General features: G+C 35.4%; 1 protein-coding gene across 1 annotated transcript in view; it reads right to left on the bottom strand.

Annotated features, from left to right (window-relative positions):
* Positions 1 to 26,793, bottom strand: part of WDR19 (WD repeat domain 19) — a 42,727-nt gene that overhangs the window by 4,749 nt on the left and 11,185 nt on the right. The window contains exons 8-32 of the mRNA XM_010180635.1: positions 26,470 to 26,582; positions 25,037 to 25,210; positions 24,068 to 24,149; positions 23,137 to 23,298; positions 22,925 to 23,039; positions 22,095 to 22,201; positions 21,571 to 21,693; positions 20,069 to 20,218; positions 19,381 to 19,528; positions 18,295 to 18,499; positions 17,565 to 17,724; positions 16,841 to 16,951; positions 16,456 to 16,565; positions 15,640 to 15,697; positions 14,617 to 14,763; positions 14,424 to 14,506; positions 13,182 to 13,265; positions 11,956 to 12,102; positions 11,387 to 11,511; positions 9,889 to 10,001; positions 9,058 to 9,126; positions 8,454 to 8,531; positions 2,694 to 2,790; positions 668 to 792; positions 215 to 296 (exon numbers count right to left, since the gene is read on the bottom strand). Coding sequence (XP_010178937.1) covers positions 215 to 296; positions 668 to 792; positions 2,694 to 2,790; positions 8,454 to 8,531; positions 9,058 to 9,126; positions 9,889 to 10,001; positions 11,387 to 11,511; positions 11,956 to 12,102; positions 13,182 to 13,265; positions 14,424 to 14,506; positions 14,617 to 14,763; positions 15,640 to 15,697; positions 16,456 to 16,565; positions 16,841 to 16,951; positions 17,565 to 17,724; positions 18,295 to 18,499; positions 19,381 to 19,528; positions 20,069 to 20,218; positions 21,571 to 21,693; positions 22,095 to 22,201; positions 22,925 to 23,039; positions 23,137 to 23,298; positions 24,068 to 24,149; positions 25,037 to 25,210; positions 26,470 to 26,582 — 2,968 coding nt within the window. The remainder of the gene's footprint in view (positions 1 to 214; positions 297 to 667; positions 793 to 2,693; positions 2,791 to 8,453; positions 8,532 to 9,057; positions 9,127 to 9,888; positions 10,002 to 11,386; positions 11,512 to 11,955; positions 12,103 to 13,181; positions 13,266 to 14,423; positions 14,507 to 14,616; positions 14,764 to 15,639; positions 15,698 to 16,455; positions 16,566 to 16,840; positions 16,952 to 17,564; positions 17,725 to 18,294; positions 18,500 to 19,380; positions 19,529 to 20,068; positions 20,219 to 21,570; positions 21,694 to 22,094; positions 22,202 to 22,924; positions 23,040 to 23,136; positions 23,299 to 24,067; positions 24,150 to 25,036; positions 25,211 to 26,469; positions 26,583 to 26,793) is intronic.

Genomic DNA, 26,793 nt, shown 5'->3' with positions numbered 1-26,793 from the left:
GCAGGAATGTTTTGATTAAAACCATTTGTCCCAGATTTAGTCTGTAGTGTTTAAAGTCGACATTTTCCATCAGCCGGTGAGGAAACCATCCTGGAGGCCACAGACCAAAGAGCTGTCTATCGTGTGGAGGACGGCAGAGCCCGCTGTGTATTTAAACGTTACTGTGTGCCCTATAGGAGCGCACAGACTGCTCTCCTGTGCTGTCAGCACTTACGTGATGGGAACTTGCTGATGTTGTTGGCTACACGAATAAGCATACGTGCTCCCTTCATGTGATCACCACGTTTCACATGAGTCTGCAATACAACAAGCACCGAGTTAACTGCAGCCTTTAGAGAGTGATTCCTGCAGAAGAGCAGCGATCTGTTTACGGACAATAATAATAATAATAGTACTAGTAGCATAACATTTCTAAGTATGAACACAAAAGAAATACAAGAAGCTCTATGTAGGTGTTTAATTATTCAGCAGTTAAAAAAAAAGAATATGCTAATCAGAGAGGCAGAAGCAATCCTGGGTTGTCCTGAAGCTTGCTGTTAGCATGCACTTGGATTCTGTGATACAACCTATTTGATGATGTAATTTATGTATACGGAGCATCCATGTGTACAGTTCAATAACTCAGCAACTGCAACTTATGCATAAATTCAGTTGATCAATTCTTTACCTTCACTAAAATGTAGCTGTGTAGAATCATAAGGTTTGTCGCCATCTCAGAAGGAATTTTAATCTTCTGGGCCTTTAACTCTGAGTACATACTGAAAAGAACATCACGTGCGTTTCGGTAGTTTCCTTAAAAACAGGGAACAATGAACAGTAAATTGGATTTTTTGTAACAGTTTCTTCACGAGTGACATATGGAAGCTGAACAGGAAGTTCTGTTGATTCTTATAGCAAAACCTTTGCATGGCAATTTCTTTGGAAGTTCACAAGCAGTCGTTTGTCACAGCCTCCTAAACAGTATCAGCCAGGGAGTTTAGTGAGAAAAAGGCACACTTGAAGAAGTCATTTAAACAGTAGCAAAATATGTATGTGGATAACAATTTCGTATAATGAAACTTTAAAAATGGAAGATGCTGTATCCAATACATTGCTTCCACAATAAAGAGGAGAAAAGGTATTTTTAGAGCATTAGGGATGTTCTTTTTGTTCTTCAACGCTGGATATTCAAAAGCTGTTGTTCAAATGGTAACACATTTTTACATCATAATTTGCTTTGGCAACTCCTTGCCTCTGCAACCAAACAAACCAAAAATTGGAATATTCACTAAATTATACTGCTTCAAGGTTACTCTCAAGGATTGCCCAGAAACCACAGGATTTAAAGAATATTTCGGATTCGGTTATTTCAGCAAACTTTTTTCCTCTTTCTACATACAATTCAATATCAGCAAACATTTTTACTCTATAGATACTTGTTACATGTAGTTATATACTACAATTGGATCAAGCTGTGGAATTTGTGTGAGGCAGCTACGTATCACTCCAGAATTAGCTGCTGGAAAACATTAATTTTTCATGCTGTTACTGACTCTCAGTGTAATATGATCAGTCTTCAAATCGTGTGATAAGATAAAAACAACTTAGAGTAAAACTGCACATAAAATGCATACCCAAAGGAAAATAACAAATTGTATTACTTAAATAATTTTTTAATGGATTTTTAAGGAAAGAATAGACTATATCGGTGTAAAGTTCAGAAACAAACTCATTGAAATCTGAAGGAAGAGGGGGACAATCTAAAACTGTGCCTCTGCAGTGGAAACAGTTACTGCAAGATTGGTGATTTTAGTGAGAAAAATACTGTGCTTATTTTTACCGTGTTGCAGAACACACCTTTACTATTAGGGAATATGAAATACAGAATGTGATATCACATTTTAGATGTAAGTTTTCAGATTCAGAGAGGCTAGTAAATATTTAATCCCTTGAGCCTTTACATTTCCCGTTTATGTAATTACCACAAATGCATTATTCACGGCTATGATGAACTGGGAAATACCCTTGCGAAGGGAGATTTTTCCACTCCTTAGTGAGAGCTGAGGAGCAGTCCATAAATGTTCATTTGCCTGGGCTGCTCCTGAGGCTGCTGATTTTCCTTTACAGATACTTCTCTTCACTTACTTGAAATGAAAAGCACGCAGTGTTATGGTGGGACTGTTGTCATGTCTACAGAGGAGCACAAATAGTGGAGGTGGCAATACCTATTTTGCTTCTAGCCCCGTCTCCTCTTATTACTTTTATCTATTTCTAACTTCAGCTACCTATTACAGGGGAAAACAAGGCTTAAGTAAGCAGGTGTCCGGTCCTTCAACAGATTTCATCTCCTGTACACATCTCTCACTGAAAAAAATCATGTGCAAAGACTAAAGGGTCAGTATCCAAGTCAGAAACTGCATGTAGAAACTGCAATTCTAAGATCTGTGATATATATAAAAATAATGTTTAATCAGCGTGTTTACTTGAATGTAATAAAGAATGCAGATATTTCCCACAATTTTCTTTTTTTGCAATATGTAATATATGGGTATGAGTCCCAACCTTTTCACAAAGGCTCCTTCAAATTCAAAATTAAACTTGAATATAATTAAAAGTGCTGATAGATGTCTTTTCTAAGTATAATCCTATACAAATAATAGTACAGTAGGGATGTAGTGTCAGAGATGCTGTCACATCAGAGAAAACAGGCTTACCTGAACACTGTTCCTCCCTGGCAATTATTATAGCAGTCCTGGCAGCTTCTCTGTACTGCTTTAGTGCCATGTATAAACGGAACAGGTACTTGGCATCCTTAATTAAATGATACAAAAGCAGTTAATGCTAACCGAACACATACTGCTGCATTCCCTCTCTTCACTTGCCCATCCCACCACCACATCCTTCAAGGAAAGCAGACAAGCTCGCTTTTTTCATGAAGAGCTCTTCCTATGAATGTGCTTTAGCTATGCTGCGCTCCCCTGCAAGTTTTGGGCGTCAGTGCAGTCAGAACACCACCCTCACTGAGGACCCCGACCCAGCTGTGGCCGTTGTCCAGCCCTGTCAGCATGGACGCAGAAAATCGCAGCAGACTGTTAGGGACACAGAGAGGTGCACGGGTGGAAACCTAACAACTTCAGACCTGGGGGCATTTACAGTGCCAGAAAAGAACCAAAGGACTCCTTTTAGAAATTGAAATTTTAAGTGTTTAAATTGTGCTATGGATCTAGATGCAAACAGTGCTTAGTGTGGATGACAAAATCTGGCTGTTAAAGACTCTGTTGTTCTGGGATCAGGTGGTGGACACCCAAGACAACTAAAAACCTGAAAATTAAGGGGCCAATGAGCTAACAAAATGCATATCATGTGCATCAGTTTATCATTTGCTCTGCTATGTACTGTTGATCTATTATGATTCAACAATAGCAAATGTAGCAAAGGGTTCACCCAAGAACTGGCAATCCAACAGCAGGAAAAATAGAGAAATAATGAAAAAAAAAACCAACTTAAAAAACCCGAAGATGTCAGTACTGAAAAAACCCAACCATGAGCTCTATTTTTGCAAAGCGCACTCAGATTTCTAGCAGACAAGTAAAAAAAGGAAAAAAAAAAGAAATCAACAAGAGAAAAGAGAATTAGTCTTTCATAAGGATTTTGAGAAAATCCTCAGGAGAGATCAGTCCTAAAATTACAGCTAACATACAAAATAAAATTACCTTGCTTAATGACAGAAAGGAACTGTTAGGTGAAAAAAACCACCTGTATCTTTAACAGTGATTTCTAAAATGAGATCAATAAAAGTCTCTACATCATAATCTTTTAACTAGTGAATCAAGATTAAATTAAGCCAAAATACTGATGTAGTGGTATGGTTCCAACTTAAATACAAAAATAAGAAAAAAAAAAAAAGACCCTGGTAGCTTTATAGATAGCTGAGCAAAAAACCTGAAACGACTGATTCTGCAATATTGTAGTATAAAAAAACACAATGTGTATTCTATGTTAAAAGAGTATTAAAATATCTTTTAAAAGAATTGTATTAATCAATTGTATTATTCTCTGAAATACTGTGTGGGTTTTGTATGTAAGTCTCAAACACATCATAGCAAAAAACCCCAACAACAACCAAAAAACAGAAATTCAAAGGAACAGGAATAGGGAAGATACAAAGACATTTCCTTACAAGGAAAAGGACTGCAAAGATTAACTCCCTGCTTGAAAGGCAAGGAAAAAATGACAAAAGACGACAGAAATAAAAACAAGAGAAAAAGACAAGCACACAGAAAGAAAAAAAGGTGAGTCAAATTCTTCTTTTTAACTTGCAATATAAGGAAAAATATTAAGTGACCAAAAGTAATTACTTTTAAACTAACAATGGAGCAGAATTTTAAGTAACACGATTAAACAGTCGAACATTGTAAGAACCATAATTTAACAATACTGAAATAGTTACCTGGATAATAAAGTAACCACAAGTACTTATATTAGTGGATATTATTTATCCACTGTAAACTGCCTTAAAAAGGAAAATTGCTATTCCCTGAGTGGGGTCAACCAAAAATTACTGTGAATGGTAGATTATGATGTATTCTTGTCAACTTCTAATGACCAGGGACAGCCGTTCCTCTGATGACAGCAGAAGGCTGCGCCTCTTCCCCGTGCAGGCTGCTTCTCCTGTTTCTCCTGCTGCAGCAGAAGACTCTTGTCCCAGCATGGACCAGTGACTTATATGGTATTTGCCATGTCCCTAATTACATTTTTATAGCAGCCTTCCAGTACCTGAAGGGGGCCTACAAGAAATCTGGAGAGCAACTCTTTAAAAAGGCAGGTAGTGATAGATGAGGGGTAATGGCTTCAAACTGGAATAGGGTAGATTCAGACTAGACATTAGGAAGAAATTCTTTACTGTGAGGATGGTGAGGCGCTGGCACAGGTTGCCCAGGGAAGCTGTGGATGCCTCCTCCCTGGAAGTGTTCAAGGCCAGGTTGGACAGGGCTTTGGGCAACCTGGTCTGGTGGGAGGTGTCCCTGCCCATGGCACAGTGTTTGGACTGGATGATCTTTAAGGTCCCTTCCAACCCAACCCATTCTGTGATTCTATGAAATGATACATTTAAATCACTTTCATGACAGCCATATATAGAAAAAACATAAAAGCAGAAGGCATTTAAGAAAAATTAGTCTCATGTTCTGCTTTCATATTCTTATCTTTAAAGTTAACCATTTTTAAAGCAAGACAGGCAGGAAGGAATTTTCAGTTGACTACACATTTTCTAAGGTCTTTGGAAAAAATTATCATCGCAATCTAACTGAACTTAATATTATGAGACCCATGATTTTGATTTAGTTTTGCTTTTTAAAACACGTCCTTAGAAAATATGCACACAGAAAACAGCAGAACCTTGCTAGTTAAAGCTCCCTGAAAAATTACAAACGAACACACATGACAAATTAAGAATCTTTACAGGTTAAAGTTAACAAATACAAGAGCTGACCTAATAATGCATTTAAGAAATAGTTCATAATTACTCAGACAATATTGTAGCAAAATTTTGGTAAGCATAATAATTTTGATAATACAGTACTTCATTAAAATCCCACATAATTGTTGGCTGCACAAGATTTAAAGTAATCAGGCTGCTGTGAGCGATGATCTGGTTTGAAGATCAGTGCTGAAAGGATTAGCAAGTTTCTGCTGCATGGCTACTGTGAGATCACTCTTACTTTCCGCTTTACGAAAATACCACCACATAAAAGCTGCTATTCTCTAAAAACAACCCCATTTGCTTGATCATTTCTAAACCACTGTCTCCATAGCACAAGGATAAAGATGAATTGTTTTTTAAGTAACTTTAAAAACAAATATATATGACTTGATAAAGTAAAATTTTGTTACTCACTGAGAGAGACTATGGCAGATTGGATTAAAGCATTCAGAAGAACAAGAGAGAGCTTTTAAACAAGGGAAAAAAAAGCTCTACATTGAAGTTCAAAACAATGTTAAATACGACAATTATGGCATTCACAAAATTTCTAAGTTTTTTCTAAAATCTTTAGAACCTCTTCACTATGGAGGTCATTCTGTAGCTCACTTCTCTTATTCAGTCCTATGCACTTCCTTCAACCAGATGGCTTGGCTGCTGCTCTTAGGAAAGAAACTGGGCATTAGAGGTTCTGTTCACCCAACTTTCAGCATAAACATGAAATTACTTTTGCCTGCACTGATTCTGCACAAATTTTTCATCTAACACCTCCATCCAACAACTTCATTCTCTTCTGGTCTCTTGCAGTTGAATTTTGTTTGTTTCACATTGTTCTGGTTCTTTCATAATTTTATTAAAGTTCAAATTTCAAATCACAGCTAAATAATAAAGATATAGAGGAGTTTTATTTATTTTTTTAATTTATTTTAGAAAAGCGAGGTTAGCTTGGCCATCAACTGCCCAGTACCTCTAAAGGTCTAAAATATCAAACCCTTAATCTCTAGGCACCATACAAAGAGGAAAGAGCCAGAATTTCTAATCCCACAACAGAATTATAAACCACAGCTGTAATATTAGGGGTGAAATAAACTTACTGCACCAAGACCATATCACCTCCATGGTTACCAAACTTTACGCCCCACAGTAAGGCAGAACTTACTCTTCCATACATATAATTTTGCACCTGACGATATTTACTGTGAGTCTGTATGAGACCTTCAATTCCTTTACTAAGGAATTAATTGCAGTGTCCGCACCTGAAGTCTAGTTTTCACAGTAGAAAAACAGGGGTGCAGCACCACTGAGCTCACATTCAAGCTCTGTTGTGACAGGCACCAAAACTCAAAGTGGCTCAGCCACTTAGTTCCATCAACTCCAGCCCAAATAAAATCGAATGCACCATAAGCTCTACGGACATCAAAACCAAAAATGGTGTGTGAAGCCTGTTTTTCTACAGCTCAAACTCAAAGAAACCAGATCATCAGCAGTCACTCCGCAAAAGAGCTGTTTGTCAGCTTAACCTCTAATGCTGCTGTTTTGCTGTCTAACATCATAATTATGGTGCACATTTTTAATCTGTCCTGGAAAAAAAATCTACTGAATATGGTAAAAATCTACTTCTTCTATTGTATATTTAGTGCAGATCTAAGCTATGTTCTGCTTAGATTGTGAATGATTCTTTTCCTTTATTACCAAACCTACAGCATTGGCAACTAATACAGAAAAATCTGTCCACAGGTATCTTCCAGCTCCCAAATCCATACAAACAAAAGAGAAAAAGAGGAAATAGCCTGCCAGTCTGTCAAAAGCCTTTCACTACACCCAGTGAATGGTTTGCTTTTAACAAAGCAGCACGAAACCTGGAAGAAAGGGCAATGGCCCTTTAACAAATTTATTAATTGATCACATGACACTAAAAGAAGCCTCACAGCACAGAGTGCCTCCTATAGAGGTAGCTATCTCACAAAGCACCTCCTAAATAGTATAAAATAAAAATATGTAAGGTACTAAAGATCTAAAGAAGATTTTCTATGACAATGATGAGTGATAATGTAAAAATCAGTGTCCGCAGTATTTTATTCTCCTGTTGTTAAAACTTCCACATTAGGAAGGTCTGTCACCAAAAATATTTATTTTCTATCATAAATTAAATATATAATTGTATTCTCCAACACAGAACAGAAACTCTGTTTTAATTTACAGAACTGCACCCTATGTGTGCAGATGAAACTGATTCCATGAATAATCAATTCAAACTTTAAACTAGAAACTTCTACATAACAATAAATCGAAAGAGAATTTAAAAAAAAGTTTAACTGTCATATGGGCATCCACATGAAGCAGTTACATTTTCAAGTGACCTCAGTGCCAATTCTCTTCCCTTCATTTCACATTTTAAAACAGAGTTGTTTTGGGCTAAGCTCTTTTTGAGAACATGGTCATTAATCACTTAAGAAATCAACACAGGGGTGGGTAATTTTGTAAGCCTGTCCACAACTACTTATGCCTTAAGTTGATGTGTGAATACTGAAACTAATGTAGCCTGATCTTCTTGGGGTTTTTGTCCTTCATCTCCTACTTTCTACCTTATTTTCTACCCCTGCAACATTTAGACCAACTCCCCACACTGCAAGAAGAGCTCAGTGCTGTAGCATCTTGGAACACACAAGCTGACCATGCAACTGGCATGAGCAAACAGCTATGTTTTGTTTCTTTCCCTCTGTCATCCTATCACATCTACTCTGTCCAACTGCCTGCTTTCACCAAGCTTGGAGAAAGATGATTATATCTAAGAGAGTTATTTTCTTTCTTAGCTTTCTGAAACGGAAGGTACTAGGTGAAATGGCTCACAGAGTGAGCATGTAAGTCTTGCTCCTTAACGAAACCAAGCTAAAATGCAATCTGTGTCTAGCAAAAATTTTAGGACAAAATAAGCTCAAAAGATCTTGTAGCACAGCAATGTGACATAATAGCAGTGACAAAAACACAGTAATACCTTGGGCATGCCATCACTCTCTCCCATAAGGTAGTCTATCAGCTGATTTGTTAAGGCTTCATCTTTTGCCTGTCCCACCTATTAAATAAAGACAGAAGAAATTACAATATGAAAAATAATAACTCACAAGGAGGCTTTCCATAAAAACACTGCAATTAGATAGATTTAAAATATTTTTTGGATCAGATGACCTTCAGAGGTTCCTTCCAATCTCAACCATTCTGTGCTTCTGTGACAGAGAGTGAGAATATTGGCATATTCACTTGTCTAACCATAGTGTGCAGACTGGAAAAATCAGCAAAACTGAACAACTGCATAGAGATATTGCCCAAAAAGAAAATTCCAAACTTGGGTGTCTTTGACACACAACCACAAAGATCTGAATGAACTCATAAAGCCTCCTTTGAAGACTGACAACACTTTTTCCTCTGGTGTCAGTATTAACTTATGCTACTTTTTTAACGTTTTGATATCACCTTTCCTGATGCAGTTTTCCTTCTATTTACAATCTGTCCAAACACAGTGATGCTAGGAAAATGTCACAATATTGAAGGAAAACTTCTCAAAAAGATGAAGAATTTTTTGTTTTATCAAAGTTGCTTACTGTTTCAATTGCCATTTCTATAGCCAGGTTATCTTCCGTGCTTGGACTTTTCATGAAGTGCTTTAACGCCTAAAATGATACAGAAGTAAAGTTAAAACTGAGACACAAAAAATTAACATTCCTTAATTTTTATCAAGTTATTTCTCTCTGCATTTTGACAGACAAGTGGCACACTGAATGCTTATCCTGCCATAAGGATAACCACATATACTACAAAGGTATAAGCTGCTCTTACAGATACACCTGCAAGAAAGAGTTGAGTCTTTCTCACTGGTCATCTACAATGACTGGAATTCACAAAAATCAGTAATATTTTCCTGGTATGTGTTCAGTATGCATAAGTCAAACATTTAATAAGTGTCATTTCACAGATTTGTAATTGATCAAAAGGAAGTGTGTCAATCAACATACCTCAATTAACATATTTCCTTTTTTTAAAAAAAAGCTTTAAGTTAGGTCACGATACAGTATTAAATAAATAAATTAGTCAGCAACCAAGTCTTCTTTGGTCAAGCTAATAAAATATAAATAAATTCTACTTCTGTGTTCCTGACGTTTAGAGATTCATTGAGAATAGTATATCATTAGTCCACTTGAAGCCTCTACGGCTGTGAAAAAGTTATGTGCATGGCACTGTATAATTCACAGAATACAATGTAGATAATTGTAAATATAAATAGTTTACTTATATTTTTTACACTTTTAAAAAATATCAGTATGTCATCAATTAAGGCAGCTAAAGTCTACTATGAACTTCCCTGATTTTGAAGCACTGTGTTTTCAGCAGTTTCTAAGAATAACCATCACTGTTTTATTTTTTAAAATACTGACCCGTCCATATTGACCACACAAGAAGAAATATTTTCCCGCCTGAAAATGTTTCTTTTCTTCTTCAAAATACAGTGCAATGCTCTGATAATCTTCATTGGTAGTACTTTCAGAACCTGCAACAGATAGATAGCAATGACAGCAGTGTGTTCTTAGTAAGTAAGATAAAAGCCCTACTAAAGGAACAAATTCCTATTCTGTTTCTTTTTCCAGTGATGCTCAAAGAAAACCAAAGCCAGCTAGTCTCAAATTATGTCTTATACATATTTTTTCCTATTTAATCAGACTAAATGTCAGACATTAGGAGCTAATAATGCAGTAAATTGTTTCCATAGGCTTTAGATCACAACAGGATTTCTGTTTTTTTTAACAGACATAATGAAATGGCATAACTATTACCTATCAATTAATTTTTTCATTATGTCAACAATAAAACAGAGCAAGTGATTATAAGATTATCATCTGAATTATTTCACAGTTTAAGAATATGTGCATATATGTGTATCGCACAGAGCAACACTATTAGGATTAATGTAACCATGTGGTAGCCGAGAATATTACTTTGTCTTCTAACCAAGACTCTATTTTACTGTACATGTCTGAAACAGAGAGAGACACTACTTCAAAGTTAGTTTTAAACTCTTTTCCCATCCTTAGATTACAATTTGAGACATCCTATTTTGGACAAAGAAAAGGAAGAAAGCATAAGGAACAGCAGAACAACAGTGGCCACCTTGACAAGCAGCTGCAACAGTACATCACCAAGCTAACTGTTTTCAAGTTTTTATAGCCGTCATAACAAGGATGTATTTTTTTAAAAGAAGAGATTAATTGAAAAGATGAGATAATTTGGTAGGTCCATATGTGGAACTGTTTCCACAGAAAATGGTGCCTGACACAGGTGAAAACCATAAATTTTATTGCAAATTAACAAGCTGGCCACTGGCTGACTTGATGGCCTGAGGTAAAAGTCAGTTGCTCAGGAAGGTCTTTCTGTCTCTCACTGAGACGAGAGGAGGCCAAGATGGACCTTAAAAGGAAAAAAAGGAAAGACAAGCGACATATACATGTAAGAAAAGAGCAGGAACCATAAAAAAGGAAAAGAGGGGATAAAAGTCAAGAACTGTACCAGTAAAATTCTCAGTTTTGTGAAAGCAGTACTACATAAATTAAGGTCAAAGAAAGGGATTTCTCAGTGGACACAAGAAAATAGTCTAGCCAAATGCTTTATCTCTACGGATAAACAGAAAAACCTCTAGCACAGCCAAGACTGAAAACAACCTACACTGAAGACCAAGGGAAATACTTCAAGCTGAAAGCAAAGCCTAGCTTGTAGACCTGAATTAGACACAGATTGCCAAATCTTTCCCTGGTGACTGGAAAGGGTAAAGGCTGGGAAGCAAAACTTTACGCCCCTTGACTTATGATTTCAAATTGGACTAAACCAATCAAAAGAACAGTAAAACATATAGCAAGCAAACTATTAACCTGGAATACTCACTGATGATATCTGCATAAATCTCCATCTTGTTGTGCTGCTGAGCTAATGTGAAAGCTTCAGTATTGCACTTGGACATGACCAGGAACTGGATGGCAGAACCATAGTCACCAAGCTGCAGAAAGAACCTGATCAGAACGAACAAATTAATACCTTAGTACTAATTAGCATAATGAATACACCAAAATGTTTCAGGAATATAGTATATTTTGCGGCATACAAATATAATACATTTCTAATTTATTTTGTATCTCAATTATTTTAAAGAGGTTACTAAAATTAACTTAGTATAAATAATACAGCATGGCAACTTTTATTATTGGCTAAACTTATTACTTCAGTTTAATATAGTTTTAATGAGAAAGTAAAAAAAAAAACAAACCAAACCAAGAAACCCAGTACTTGGTTAGCTGTCTACATTTTAGAGAACTTGAATAGATGAACTGAAATACAAAGCCACTGGCCAAGTACTTGAGTAGTACCAGAGTTTGATACATTAGCAAGCCTCACCAACTTCTAATAGGTATGGCCTCTTTCGCCAGTTTTTTTAATGTGCATAACATGATTCTTACCTGGCCACCATCTTTGCTCCATCAAGAGACTGTGTTTCTCTCACAATTTTAACAGCCTTTTCAGGATTATTGAGGTGATCCAAATATAGTCGAATTACACTGTCCCATTGTTTTGCGTGCTCATAAGCTATCACAGCTTCCTTATATCTGAAATATAATGTTTCCAAAACAGTTTTTCTAACGTTTAAATAAGTCTTTACTATTTGGTGTGAAAAAACCCCACACAGTAATTTCTGAGAGGTTACTCTGTGACACCTTCCTTTCAGTTTGCATAATAAATAGCCTTGTTCTGCATTTACTATGTTTTTTTTCATCTCTATTTCATTTTCTCTTGGGAGAATGAGAGACAGAGACAACAAAAAAAATGTCTGCCACAACACTATTTTTGACCTACTCTGTCAGCATCCCTTTTGGAATATTCTATAAAAGAAGCTCAACTGCTCCATCAGCAAACACCATCTGTTTGATCAGTTCTGTATGAAATCACTTGGGAGTGAGAGAACAGTAAAAACCAAACAGATGATAACTAGTTGTACTTCTGTCAAAAGATCAAAGAATTTCTCATTCTCATACTACACGATTGACACAAATAGTATTTTCTAGTCTTATCAATGCAAACATTTAGCTTTGGTGCTGTTTCATATTGTAAGGCATCACTATTCTGAAACACATGTACTTACAGGAAGGGCTAGTAGAAACTACATTCTGTGATTAAATATAACCTATTTTGGACTTTCATTTCAGCCAATAATTTCATATTATTCAATATTTTGCAAGTGCAGCCATTAAGATATAAAAGTAACTTGATTCTAGAATGAATTTCCTCTCTTTGAATGACCTTTAAAAATCACAACTAAGGAATCAGCAGAGTACTGAAGTCCAGTTTGTTTCTAACAAGTGGAATATTGCATTGGGTGCAAGTACTTTAAAACCTTTAATGATTTTTGTTAAAAAGATATTAATGCTTAGACAAGAAAAAAAAAATCAGTTAGAAACACAGCTCTGATAATAATGGAAGGTCCTCAGATTATGTTAAAATCTTTACACAATACCTTAAGTTTACATATGTAAGAATTCATTTTCACAAGGCCATTTTATGCCAAACTTAAAGTCTGTATTTTAATGTATTTTACAAAAAGACTAACATATAATAACAACAACAACAATAAAACCAACAATAATAATAACAACACATTTTATAAAAAAATCCAAGCATTCAAACGTACCTGCCATCTGCTTCTTTGGCCTTTGCATATTGTAGGTGAATCTTTGGAGATGAAACATGAGGAAGAAGTTCACCAACCTTTGCCCTAGAAAGACAAGATAACAGTTATTTAATAAATACATCTGGTTTCAAATTTTCTCCAGTAAAACAGGCATATTTGTATCAACAGTGAAAAGAAGGCTAAAAAAGAAGTAATTGGACATAATGTATAAGCTTTGAAGGCACTTTGGTATTTTCAAAAAGCTGCACTTCATAGATATAAGAACTGGGAATTATGGACTGCTTCATGAACATAAAGGTTTAAATATGGACAGTTTCTAGCTTCAAGCATTGCACACTGATACAACCTATGAAAGCCAGGAAACTAAGCAGTGGACCTCTCAAGACAAAGGAAATGAGACTGACCTTAAATATCACTTTTCTGCCTAAGAAACAGAGCACTCTCCAAACTGTCAAACAAAACTGGTACCTCCCACTTTCCAAATCACAGTTATCATTATACACAAGCTATCCTACTTAACAAAAAGTGTTCTTGTGGTCCATTCTGATGCCACTGACACATCTATGGAATAAAATTTTCCTTAGTAAATGAACATAATATTCTAACTAAATTTTTAGAGCACTTGTATGAAAGAGAAGGGGTCTTTCAGATCTCTACTCCAATAATATTTTTAATATTAAAAGCCCATAAAATGTAATTAGGCAAGAATTAAGCTCTTACATCTCTTAGTAAATTATACTTTTCTACTGGAAACTTGACAGTGATCAAATTCACTTTAAAAAAAAAGTTAAGATGTATTGAATATAATGCCAGCAATTTTGACTACTAGAATGGAATTTCCAACTTTCTGAATATTCAGTCTCAGCTGTGTATTGTATAACTGAAGAAATTTAATTAACTAAATAGTAACTACACGAATAAAATTACTAAATTCAGTGCATGTGTGCACCCATGCACACACACACAAAGGACTCAAAAGTGCAGGTAACTTTAAACATAAATAATGAAAAAAGGAAGACTATGTGTAGTTTTATAGATACTATATATCTTGTAGTCTTACATATTTAAAACAACACAAGCTTCTGGGAGAACACTGTTCTTGTTTAAGGTTGGGAGAGGTAAAAATAGAATCAATGTAACATAACTAATAAGACTTTTGTGCTTTTCAGAGAACCACTCCTTTCCAAAGAGCACCACAGCGAGTCCTCTGAAATATAAGAATTCCCTGAAACTTGTACTTACCAGTTTTTACACCGGATGTATACTGATGCTGCTTTGTCATAATATTGTCCCCTTTCATATAGCTGAGCAGCTTCTGAAAATTGCTACAATATTGAAATCATTAAAAAATTATTTCTAAATTAAGATTACAAATAAATAAATAGCTTAATGAATTTACATATTCAACCTTAGCTTTATTAACTCTTTTGAATACCTTCATACTCTCCAGAATAGCTCCACAGTCTCTTTTTAGTAACCTACTGGGATGTTTAATGGCCTGGTTTACTCCTCGACGGATATCTCCCATTCGAATGGACATTTGAGCGACTCCAGCAAGGCAAGCTTCATCATGTTCTTGGTACTGGCAATCAAATGAAAAGCATTAACTATATATACACCAGAATTATCAGGTCACAAAAGCCACAGTAACCAAGCACTGAAACAAATTAACAAAACATTTCATGGACTTAATTAAATCAATACTTGTCTCAAAATTCTTGCCTAGCTGCAGCTGTCACTTACTTAGAAGAACTCGGCTAAGATTTATCTTAAGCTTTGCCTTTAATTTTTACATTTTATTTACAGGATGTGTCCAGACCAAGCACACATAAAAAGAAACTGTTTTATTGATAGCTCAGTACTGCTCTTCTCTTTCCTCCAAAATTAGCAGCAGAGAAAAAGAGAAACTACAAGCAAGATATTTCCTTTATTTTCTTTTTAAAGTTGGTAAGAGCACTGATGCTTCATGAAGTCAAATGACTTGAAAACACTGCTATTTCCCCTATGATATTCCCCTATTATCATTTAAGTTGTTTCATAATAGACATTTTGCAAATATTAGGGGAAATAATGCCACAATAAGGGAGGATCTACTACATACAGTTTTTATTTTCTAATACAATGCTTGCTTGTCTTTATATAGATAACAATTAAGCAAACAAGAACAGAAGGAATAATTAGGACTTTTGTTATAACAAAAGCAATATTTTCTCTGACACTTGCATGTCTATTATGAAATTGCTCAAATTATAAAAACATAAGTAGTTGTGCTGTATTAATACAATGGCAATAGTGCTTTATGTTTAAGTGCAAAGACTACTGTCCCAAAAGCAAGAATTATATATATTTAGAGCCTATTAAAAAAACCCATAAATCAGGATTCAAAGGAGTCTGAAACATGGCAATTTAACGTGCAGTATGATAGTGCAAATGCTATCATTACTAACAAAGGAATTACCTTATTGTTTCCAGTGAGTCCCTTCTCATAATGCGCCAGAGCGTTAATATAATCACCCCTAAAAGAAAACTGGATGTTATATGGAAGTATATTTTTAATAGGAATAGATGGTTACCTTCCTACCAGAGATTATGCATGTACCTCTGTTGCTTTAGACATAACGACTCCATACAAGGAGTCTTGTATACTCCTTCCTGTCACCAAGAAGCATCCTATCTCAGTGCCAGGGGCACTGCCAAGGGGGAAGAGCTGTCTAAAAACTCTATAGATAAAGAGTTTTTCCTCTTGGTCTGGACATTAAACAGACCATGTTTCACCTGGGAAAAATGAGATATAAAATGAACTTTAAAATCATGGCACGTGGTTAATACCTCCTCTCTTTATGGGACTGGCAGCCTTAAAATTTGACACTATTCTACCTAAAATATGTAAGAAAATACATAGCTACTGGCTATTTAAGGAAAGACATGGCAAAAGACAAGACTTTTGTCCAATGTAAGGAGTGTTAAATGTTGTGAACTTTATTTTCCAAGCACTTGCCTGCAAAAGGAATTTATTTAGTAGATATTACTATATAGTAGACTGTTCTTCTTCTTCTGCAAAGAACCCAGATACACTGAAATTAATCAAAAGTACCTATCATTTGCTAGCATACGACTCCAGCATGAAGTACGCCTTACAAAACTACTCTTCCTCGTTCTATAGCTGCAAGACCTCAGAGAATCCTCTCAGCAATGCAGTCAGCTGAAGAATCTCAGCACTATGTTCTTCTACTCAGCATGAGTATTGGTTTAATATACTTATATTGCAACTTACGTGAATTCAAGCTGTGTTGCATATTCCTTTGATATGAAAGGGATTTGGTCTGGGGCCAAACGTTTAGCCAGCTGAAGCGCACTGTCCCAGTGCTGCAAGTCTTTCCGCATCTATTAACAAAGAACAGAAACATTTTCTGATGCAAGTATCAAAGTCTGAATTCTAATATGAACTTTATATTACTCTAAAAACACATATAGAGCTAGTATTCTAGAAATATTCAGACACTTTGAGAGACAAACATTCATCCTAAAAGAATGTCTGTCAGTCACACAATGGCAAGAACAAAGCCATAAAGGGACAGTATTATCAGAAGGTAAAATATTCCAACATTAAGGTGGAGATGAAAACAGCAGAAAAAAATTTACACATCTTAAATGAATACCTCAAGTGCAGCAACAGGACATGAGGATGCCAGATATAAATCCTGAGCCAGATTAAAATCACCAGTAAACATGGCAAGATGTCCTGCTAGAAGGTTGTGGTCTTCTATTCCCTGTAAAAAGACGCAATAGGTGCAAAAGCAGTTCAAAAGAAAAAAAAATGTTATAAGTAAAATAATCTAGAAAGCACAACAAACCAAAATATTCCTACATTTTACAACCATGTGTATCAGATTCTACAAACCAGAGAAAGCCCTCACTTTGTCATTGTAGCTCAAAGCCACTACAGCTGACACTGATTAAAATCAGCAATTTGCAGAAGTATATTTTTAAGGTACTATTTCATGCACACTTTCAGATGTATAATTGCAATGTTTTCTGTTGAATTTTTTTGTTGGTTTGTTTGTTTTAATAGTGGCCTTAAACATTTTCTCAAAAATAACAAAGGAAAAAGAGCCTCCAAATGCCTGAGACATAAATACATTCTGCTTCTCTCAAGCAAATGCAGAAAGTTGAGCATTCCAGTAGGGACTGCAACCACTTCAAGGGAAAACCAAGAGCTACGTGGTTCAGACACTTTCTCCTCTGTAACTATTAAATCCCTTGAAAATAATTCAACTTCTATTTAAAAAAACCCCACCAAAATCCCCATAAAAACAAGAATTCAGTAATTCTTAAAGAATTAAATTATCGTATTTTCTACTTAAAAGGGACTTTATATTTTACCTTTATTTGCTCTAGTGACATCACCATCCCAGCATTACCAAATGTCCGATAAACACGTATTGCAAAATCCACCTCCATATGATGTAAGCAGGCTCTGGCCAGCTCATTCCAACCAGACTGGTCACTCAGAAGTCTGCACACCTCCCATGCTTCAGAAAATCTATAGAAGGTAAAACGCATTTAAAACTAGTATTACTCAGACCTAAAATTCCCTCACACCACCTTTTTTTTCCCTAATACTACAGTAATGTATTTTTTTGGTAATACTATGGACAAATGCATTTTAGGAAAATGCATTTACTTCTGCGCCATGGAGAAAGAGATGAGTCAGGAAGAAAACAGAAACACAAACGCGTAACTTACAGTTCTGTTTCGCTTGTTTCTACCACACTTTTTCAGGTTTTTTTCCCTACTCTGGCATTCTTTCCTTTATACTGATTTTGCATTGCAAGAAGAACCTTCAGGAAGTTTTGGAAGAGCCACTGTCATAGAACCCCGAATCAGCCTCGAAAAAAGTTACTTTCGCTTTTACTTGACACAGTGGAGAAACAAGTAGAGCACCACTGAGTCACTTATTTTGTTTGGTCTGCATAGATAGTCACTTGGACTCATGGATCAATCTAATTTATCAATATTCAGCATGACATTTTTAAATCACCACAATATGCTGTATTGAGCTATAAGCACAGAAGAAAACTATTTACACAACATAATTAAAACACAGATGTACCTTTTCAACATTAAAGTCTGAGTAAGCATTTGTGTCAGCTCATTAGGTCCAAAGTCTTTCAAATTGCCAAGGAAACTGTGAGTGCTTAGATAGATATTGTTTGTTTTCCCACTCTGAGTCTGACAAGTTAATTCTCCATTATACAACAACAAAGGTTTATGGGAAAAGGGGACTTCCGTGCCACCTGCCAAAATAATCTTTGATCCTAGATTCAAAGAAGAGGAAGAAAAGACGACATAATTTAAAAAATCCCTATGTGGTAAAAAGTGTAGCAAGCACTTACATTTAAAATAATACAGATTTGCAGGCATTAATTCAAGGTCTCTATTTCTGGTAGTCACCACCTACTGTACAGCACATATTTTTCAGTAAAGTAAATATACATAACTTAAACTTTCTAAATGAGTAAGGTCATTTTTCAAATGTTTGTAGGTAAATTTCTTAACATTTCTCTGTCATAAATACAGAAATTGCTATGATTACAAATTTTTGGTTAACATTGTAGGTGAATACAAGTTTTGTCAGCCTGACTCTAAAATTTTCTAATGAACATTTCAAAATACAATTGAAGCACAATGTGTAAATTTCAGATGAAAGATCAGAATAGCGAGAAGCTTAGGGAGTTAAGACTAAAATGCCTTGTTGGAGCTTTACAGAGAAACCTACAAAGCAACTAGTTTTTTTTTTCCTCCGTTGCACTTCAAATCTTCTGTAGTACTATTTATTTTTATATGCAGTCATGAAAATATTTAAGACAAATAAAGACTCAGAACAAGAGGAAATCATCTAAAGTTGCACCAGGGGAGGCTTAGATTGGGTATTAGGAAAAAAAATTTCACTGAAAGTGTTGTCAAGCATTGGAACAGGCTGCCCAGAGAAGTGGTGGAGTCACCATCCCTGGAGGTATTCAGAAGATGAGTAGATGTGGCACTTGGAGACATGGTTTAGGGGTAGACCTGGCAGTGCTAGATTAACAGTTGACTTGATGATCTGAAAGGTCTTTTCCAACCTAAATGATTCTATGATGCTATGTTTTACTTTATTAACTCAAATAGTTGAATAAATTTTTAAAAGTGTTTACAGTACCTTGAATGGCATCCTTATGAAAAACATAAGTGTACACTTTATCATCATCAAAAGCAACAAAAACACCTTTATCCATTGGCCAGTTTTCCCATAGGATTCCTTTAACAGTTGGTGAGAAATCTGGAATCTCATATAATCTGTCATTTACCTACAAATAATGCAAAAATAAAGTTACTAGCAAGTGACTAAGGAGACAAACTAAATATTAATTCTGGTTATGATTAAAAATTAAAAAATAATGTAATTAGTGCAGAAATAGAAAAACTGTATTAAGAAAAACTTTTCTTATAAGTAATGACTCTGTATAACATAATAATTTAATTGAGAAGGGAAGTTAATGGAGAAAACGCACGTATGAATGTCATTTACTTTTCTTAGGAAAAAAAGTATGGGGACAGACAGTGAAACTGGCAGTGCTTGTTAACAGGCTACAATATCTCTATTTGAATACACAGAAACATTTCTGAAAATTGCTGATCAGGAATTAAGTATAATGAAATTGTCCAGATCTAGTATGACAGATTTTATTTCCATCTATCACCATTAAGTTACTTTCAGCCTTTGACAATTTCTTCTACCAGCATACATGTTGGAGTGACAAAAGCTTCTACATTCTCTATTAAAAACACTATATAGTTGAAGACCCTGCTTGTAAATATAATTGTATGGGTATCCCACATTAACTTACTGGGCAATAGACAAAGCCATCACTTTTGTCATCTATGAAAGCCAATCTGGTTCCATCGGGATCTGGAAAAATTTTTCTCACACTGACAGGATGTCGATATTCATTCACATATTGCCAGTCTTCAATGTAGAAATAACGAATTACTCCAATCTAATGAAAAATAACACAAAAGGCTAATAATGACATCAGTAAGTGGCAAGAAGATAATTAACCACTCGGTTGTGGTTTCTTCCATCTTAGAGTGCTGAGCATGAAGAGTGTTTAAAGAAAAATACTTCCAGGTGCTTTTTTGTCTTCCTTCTTCATTCACAGCTGGTTTTGGGCAGGATAGGAAAACCTGAGGCTTTTTGGGGAGTGGGGACAGAAGTTAGAGATTTGAGGGATTTTCTGTTGGTTTTGTTTATCTCTCTCTGCTTTGTGGAGTCATGCTGTATTTACTGTGCAGATCTCTAAACAGGGGAAATGCCTGCCATGTTGCAGAGACAAACTCCACCACCTTCAAAAAAGGATGAAAAATTTGCTTCCAAGGAAGAACCATATGTTCCTTAAGAACAAATGCACCTAATTCAGGGGAGAAAAGAAATCAAACTGATTTGTGATTAACACTATATTTCAATCAGTGTCACACAAAGAAGAACACTGAAAGTAGAAGGCGGCTCTTGAAGTCAATTGTAAAATTTGCACACATCAAATTGATCAGCTGCCAATTTAGTGCTTCAAATTTAATCAGTACCAGTTTAGGTACTGAGGTGGTGGGAAAACCGTAAACTGCTGCAAAACCACTAAAGTTACTAAACCAGTGATAACACCAGAGACAGTCACTCTGCCTTTCCTCTGGAAGGTCAGTATATCAGTCTGTGTCACAAAGAGCACAGTACTACAATGCCAAATGTGCCCCATATTCTCAGTGCCAGACAATACTAAATGCAAAGAAACTATGCCTCATGCATAGGAAAATCTCTGGAAAAATCCATAAGCATGTTCATGTCCTTCTTCAGTGCCCTCCTAATTGCTATCTTTGCTGAAAAAACTAAAAAAATTCTCTTTTGGCAAAGGCTTTAATCAGAAGTCAGGACTTCCATTTATGCTATCATACTTGTTTACCTCATTATCTTTTTGTCCACATCACATCACCACCTAAATCAACAAATTTGCAAGGCAAGTGCTATGTTTTTTCTTACATGTGGGAGACGGGTTAATTGCCAGCCCTCTCACCACTGCAACAGAATTAAATTCTGCTATTAAAATCAATGTTTTGCAACAAACACTAGTAAAAGCAAAACTTAACCTTCCTGCCAATGCGTCTCATATAAATGCAACAGCAAAGGAAACTGGATGCAATCTTGTCTGTATTTGCATAAAGTTATTGTATAGAAAAATAATCCACTGTAAACTTCTAAGCAGCACATTTTTTTTGCTAAAAATACGAGTAATAACCCAAATAATTCAGATAGAAATACAATCCATCTAAAAAGATCTTTAAAAACAGAAGTAATACTCACATCTGTACCATATATGAGGAAATCACTAGTTAAAGCATGGCATAAAATTCTGTATTTATCATCATCTGCTGGGAAGAGTCGAGTTTCTCGTTCCTCCTGAGCATCCAAACCTTCACTTTCTATCTAAATACGAAGAACATAATGAACTGAAAAAATCCACTGTTAACAATGAGTTATCATAGTTTTGCCTGTATCAAACTGTAAGGAAATGACAAGAAAATGAACTTGCATATGCATCCCTTAAAAACCCAACATCTGCTTCTGTCACACTCCCATGGAGACTTATAAAACAAAACACGTTAAATAGTTCACAAGAAAACACTTCTTTTTTCACTTGTTGTAAACTAGGCTGTAATTCTAAAGTCTACAGGAACTCAGCTTTATATTTTAATTAGCCAGAATTTTCAATTTTTATCTCCGTTAACTGAAGATCACTCCATTTCCTCTCATATTTATAATTACATTAACGTGTTCAGCTTAGATCAACTCATTAGTTCAGCACTCCAAATTGCCAAAGCTCTTACCATATGCAACTGGACTTTACCCTCAAAGAGAGCAGCAGCATAATCAGAATTAAGGTGCATACTTGCTACTGTGCTGAGGTACTCCACATCTTTAAGCTTTTTTACATCTAAAGAATTCAAACAGAAAAGATTAAAATATTTTGATTTTGTAAAGGTCTTCACTTATCATCGTCTAAATTCAGAGCTGAGTAACCAGATGTGAAGAACTCACAGCTAAGCAGAGAGAGGACAAGTCAAAAGTAAAGAGACTTTCTTCTTAGCAGTCAGAGAACTGGTTAGAAAGTACAAGAGAAACTCTTTTTCCTATGTAACTAATTAATTAGCAGTCAAAAAAGTGACGCTTAGAGAGACATGAAAGCTTTAAATCCAGTGTCTAAAATCTGGACATAGCATAACCAATTTTACCTTACACCACACAAACAACATGAACATCTTCCTAACTTTGAATTTAAACCCTCTGATCATATAGCGTCTAGGTACTTTGCCATATTTAGTATTTAAAGAAATGGTAAAATAACATCTCAAAAGCCAAAAAGTTCTTAATTTCTTAACAGAACGATCTGAAAAAAAACCCCACCAAAAAAAATTCCAAAAAAGAAACCTTTTATATTTCATTACCCATACCTTGAACCTGAAGTTATATTTCTATTCTTTACAATGCCTTGTCATAAGTGCTTCAGTCTGTGAAGATTATCTGGTCCTAACGGGACGATATGGCAATTCAAGTTGCTGTACAATGCAGAATGTTCAGAATTGCTAAATACAGCACTGAATTCATAAGACAAGACACAATGATGTAGTAGCTTTAAGAGAAGTAAATTTGTGCTTACTCTTCTCTCCAAGTGCATAAAACCAAGCCCGATTGTTCATTCCTACAGCCAAATGATAAACACCAATAGCAACAAAACTGGGCTCTACTTCAACAGAGACTGTGACTGGTTGCTCCTGTAAGAAAAAAAAAAAACCAAATTAAAACAATTTTCATCCACTATTAATACTTACTTACATCTTAAAGAAGTTTAAAAGGAAGAGGTTATCATACTCTCTCCACGTGATTGGCTATAGTAACTTCAAGAAGAGAAGTGAGGTATGCAATCCGTGTACTGCAAGCATCTCCAAGGATTGGAAGCTTTGTCAAGAAAACATGAAGGGATCCTCTTCGTGTAGATACTGCCAACAACTGTCCATCATCTGTCCAAGCCACCTGATCTACACCTAAAACATTCATGTTTTGGAAAGAAAGAAAGAAAAAAATTAATAATCCTTTCTTTAACTACTGAAACCAAGAAATAATTATTTTGCTTTAAAGTGTCAAAATGGTAGGAATTCATACCTAGGAATTACTAATACACTCAAATATAATCAATTAATACAATTCCAAGATTAACTGGAATCACTCAAACCAAAACCATAATTTAATAATATAGCATTTTCCTGTAAGTGAAGACAATAACTGAAGCATTTACAGACACTACAAGAGAATATCTCTCGGTGGCAACTCATTAACCAAGAACATAGTCTTGTAGCAATGTTCTGGAAGTCATAGGCAAGAATCTTGTACATGAGGATGAGAACATATTAAGTTACATATAAGTTACATAAAAGATGCTGAAAAGCACAAAAAATCCACCCACCAAAAAATAAAAACAACCATGGAAAGAGACAGAAACCAGTTAAGTATATTATTTTAGTAATATGAATATACTGTATTACAGATTAAAAAAACAAACCAACACACTAAGTGATCAAACATTCTGAGATCTGTACTTCTCTCTACTTGGAAGAGATAAAATAGATTATGGTCTAATTCTGCTATGGATCACCTAATAAATAGAAGTTGGGAAAGAAGAAATTTATGATAAATTCTATATTTACACAGATTTTCCAACAAAAGTACTTGCACTCATGTAAATAGAGTCACCATCAAAATTCTGTTTTGCTTAATTTATAAAAATTTCTATCCTCACGGAGACTGTTAACATACCTTTGCTTTCATCATCCAAGTTTATTATGGCATACATTTCTCTCAGGTCTGACAGATCATGGATTTTAATGCTAAAACAAAAATAAACAGTTATTCTTGCTAATATAAATCTCAGTCATCATAAACTGGAAGAAGCCAAATCCAACCAATACAGTGTAACGGAGCAAAAAATAGAGGGCAAATGCCCTCTGTTTCCTTAAAAGTAACACACACTCGTTATCTATTACTCTAAACAGTTTATCAATATCAACGTACAGAAGGATTTGCTCAGAGAACTAAAATTTGAGGAAAAGGCACAACTCATCCAATTCAAAAGATCTCAGGGGTGGGAAACACACAACACTATTATTCCCTTTTGACCTGTTACAATACAGCTTAGGTTAAATACACACTCCTGAGCACTGCTTGAAACAGATGCAAAAAACTACCTTTCAATCCTGCTTCAGATAAGAAGGGAGTGAGAGTTGACTTGTGCTGTCATGTTATTCAACATATGCTAAAGAACCCCTTAACAAAAGAATATGTATTGTACAATAGCTGAAGTGCTTGAAGTTGAGCCAGGTTTTGCTCATAGTTATACTACCCTTGATGTGCGAGTGTTGTAAATCAGCAGTCTGTTAAGGTCCTACACAGATCTGAGGACCCAAGTAAAGAGATTTGGACATTTTTGTAGCCAAGTAACATAGGATAAAAAGAAAGAATCAAAATGAATAAATACTATACTGAAGTTGGGTTTTTTTGTTTTGTTTACAATTAATTACAATGAAGTTAATTACAGTTGCAGAGATTTAGGTCAAAATTAGCTTCTCGTAACTTCAGGCAGAGAGGCAGTTCCACAGAGCAATTCATTTCACCTTCTCTGCATTGACTTCTTAGGGAGCCTTGAAGTCTTAGGGAGCCTAATAGCTCAAGGTGTGCAAGATTAATTCCATTCTTTATGTATAAAACTACCACTTACCAATTGTCTCCACATGATGCAGCTTTGTTTAATGACTGTGATATAGCAATGCTGCTTAGATTATCCTTATGATTATGAGCTTGAAAGATTTCTTGACCTATCTCACGAATGTGTGTAGAAATGACTACAAAACACCCCCGTGAGAAACCAATCATAATGTAGCCATCACCATACCTGTTAAAAAAAAATTAAGAAAAGATCTATTTATGCAATATGCAGAATGCATTTTCTTTCAGACTACTGGGGTAACTGTCAATGCTTCCCCTTTAATAAGAAAATAATCAAATTATGGGAATTTATAAATATATATATATATATATAACATAGAATAATATAGAACAAAATAGATTAAGGGAAAAACAATCAAAGATTCTTAAAGGACATAAACATGCTTGTGTCTAGATCTCACTCCTAAGTGATCTTTATTATATGTTCTATAATGCCACTTCACTGTCAGCAAGCTGCATACATGGTGGTGATCCCAAGAGAGAGACCTCTGCTATCTTCATTGGAGTAAGCCTGTCAGAAGATGGAAACTTCCACTTCAAGGTTCTGGCTGCCTTGGTCCCAATCAAAACTATGCTAAAAATAGTGATGGCAGTCACTGTGCCCTTAAGGCATACTACTACAAACACAGTGGAAGAAAAAAAGCTACAATCTGTATTTGTGAATAGTTTGTTTCCTTTCATAGTGTGAACTAGAAATAATGAGGTTAATGCAGAAATTATTACAACGTGTAAGGATGAATTCAAATATCTCACCACTTTAGTTGCAAAAAAATCATTACAAAGGAAGCAACCCAGGCATGCCTTGTTAGACATGTAGCCATAAATTAAGAATGATATAGCTACAGGTGGTCTCACACAGTTGTAGTGTAAAGGGACAAATGTTATTTCCACGTTGACTGAACAGGTATCAAAAGACAGGGTGTCATGATTCAATGATATAGAAACAGTACAGCTACTTTTTGAGTACAGAGTTGAAACAGCTTGGGATTTCTTCAAAGGAATATCACCAATTGGACTACATAGCAGGGAGGCTACAGGAACTTTGTACAACTTTGTAAACCAACAAACTAACTGAAGGATACAACTCCACCCTCAGCTCTTTGATCGGTTACTCATGCAAATAGAAAATAACCTATAAACCCCACAGTTTTAGGACAGCAACAATACTAGTGTTCTGAAGTTGAGGATACCACAGCAATTATAGTTGAAAATACTGCTTTTATAGCCACTGAATTGTCAAGTAAAACAATTACAAAATGTAGACTTCTTTGTATTTGGAAAAGAATTATTAAAAAGGCTATAATACATGTAAGAAAAATCCAGGGTAAGCAAGGGATATGTGATTTCCTTTTCAGCATTTATCAGAACCACTGGGAAAATCTTCAGCTTAATAGTAGAATGCTTCATTAAGACAGTTGTGCTCACCATCTGTAGGTTACAATACTGCCATAAGGCTGCTGAAATTTCAGATCAATCGGGTTATCAGGGTCATTCAAATTATAAAGAAAGAGAGTCTTCTTGCCGACCACTACACTTACCTGCCAATGAAGGAAAAGAAAAATTAACTTGATAAAAATGACAGTACTTTAAAATAAGGTCCTACATCTTCAAGAAAATACGAGATTCAGGACTTTCAATAGTCCTTAAGAATCCCATGGGTCTGAATTCTGAATCGTTATCAACAGTGGAAGAGATGTGCAAGATAGTGCCCTTGGAAGCCAGTGGTTCACAGGTCTAAACACAGGTTCA

This window comes from Mesitornis unicolor, unplaced genomic scaffold (assembly GCF_000695765.1).
Source record: "Mesitornis unicolor isolate BGI_N332 unplaced genomic scaffold, ASM69576v1 scaffold11330, whole genome shotgun sequence".
NCBI classification, from domain to species: domain Eukaryota; kingdom Metazoa; phylum Chordata; class Aves; order Mesitornithiformes; family Mesitornithidae; genus Mesitornis; species Mesitornis unicolor.
Note: the sequence above shows the minus strand (reverse complement) of the source record. Positions and strands in the feature narration are given on the sequence as shown.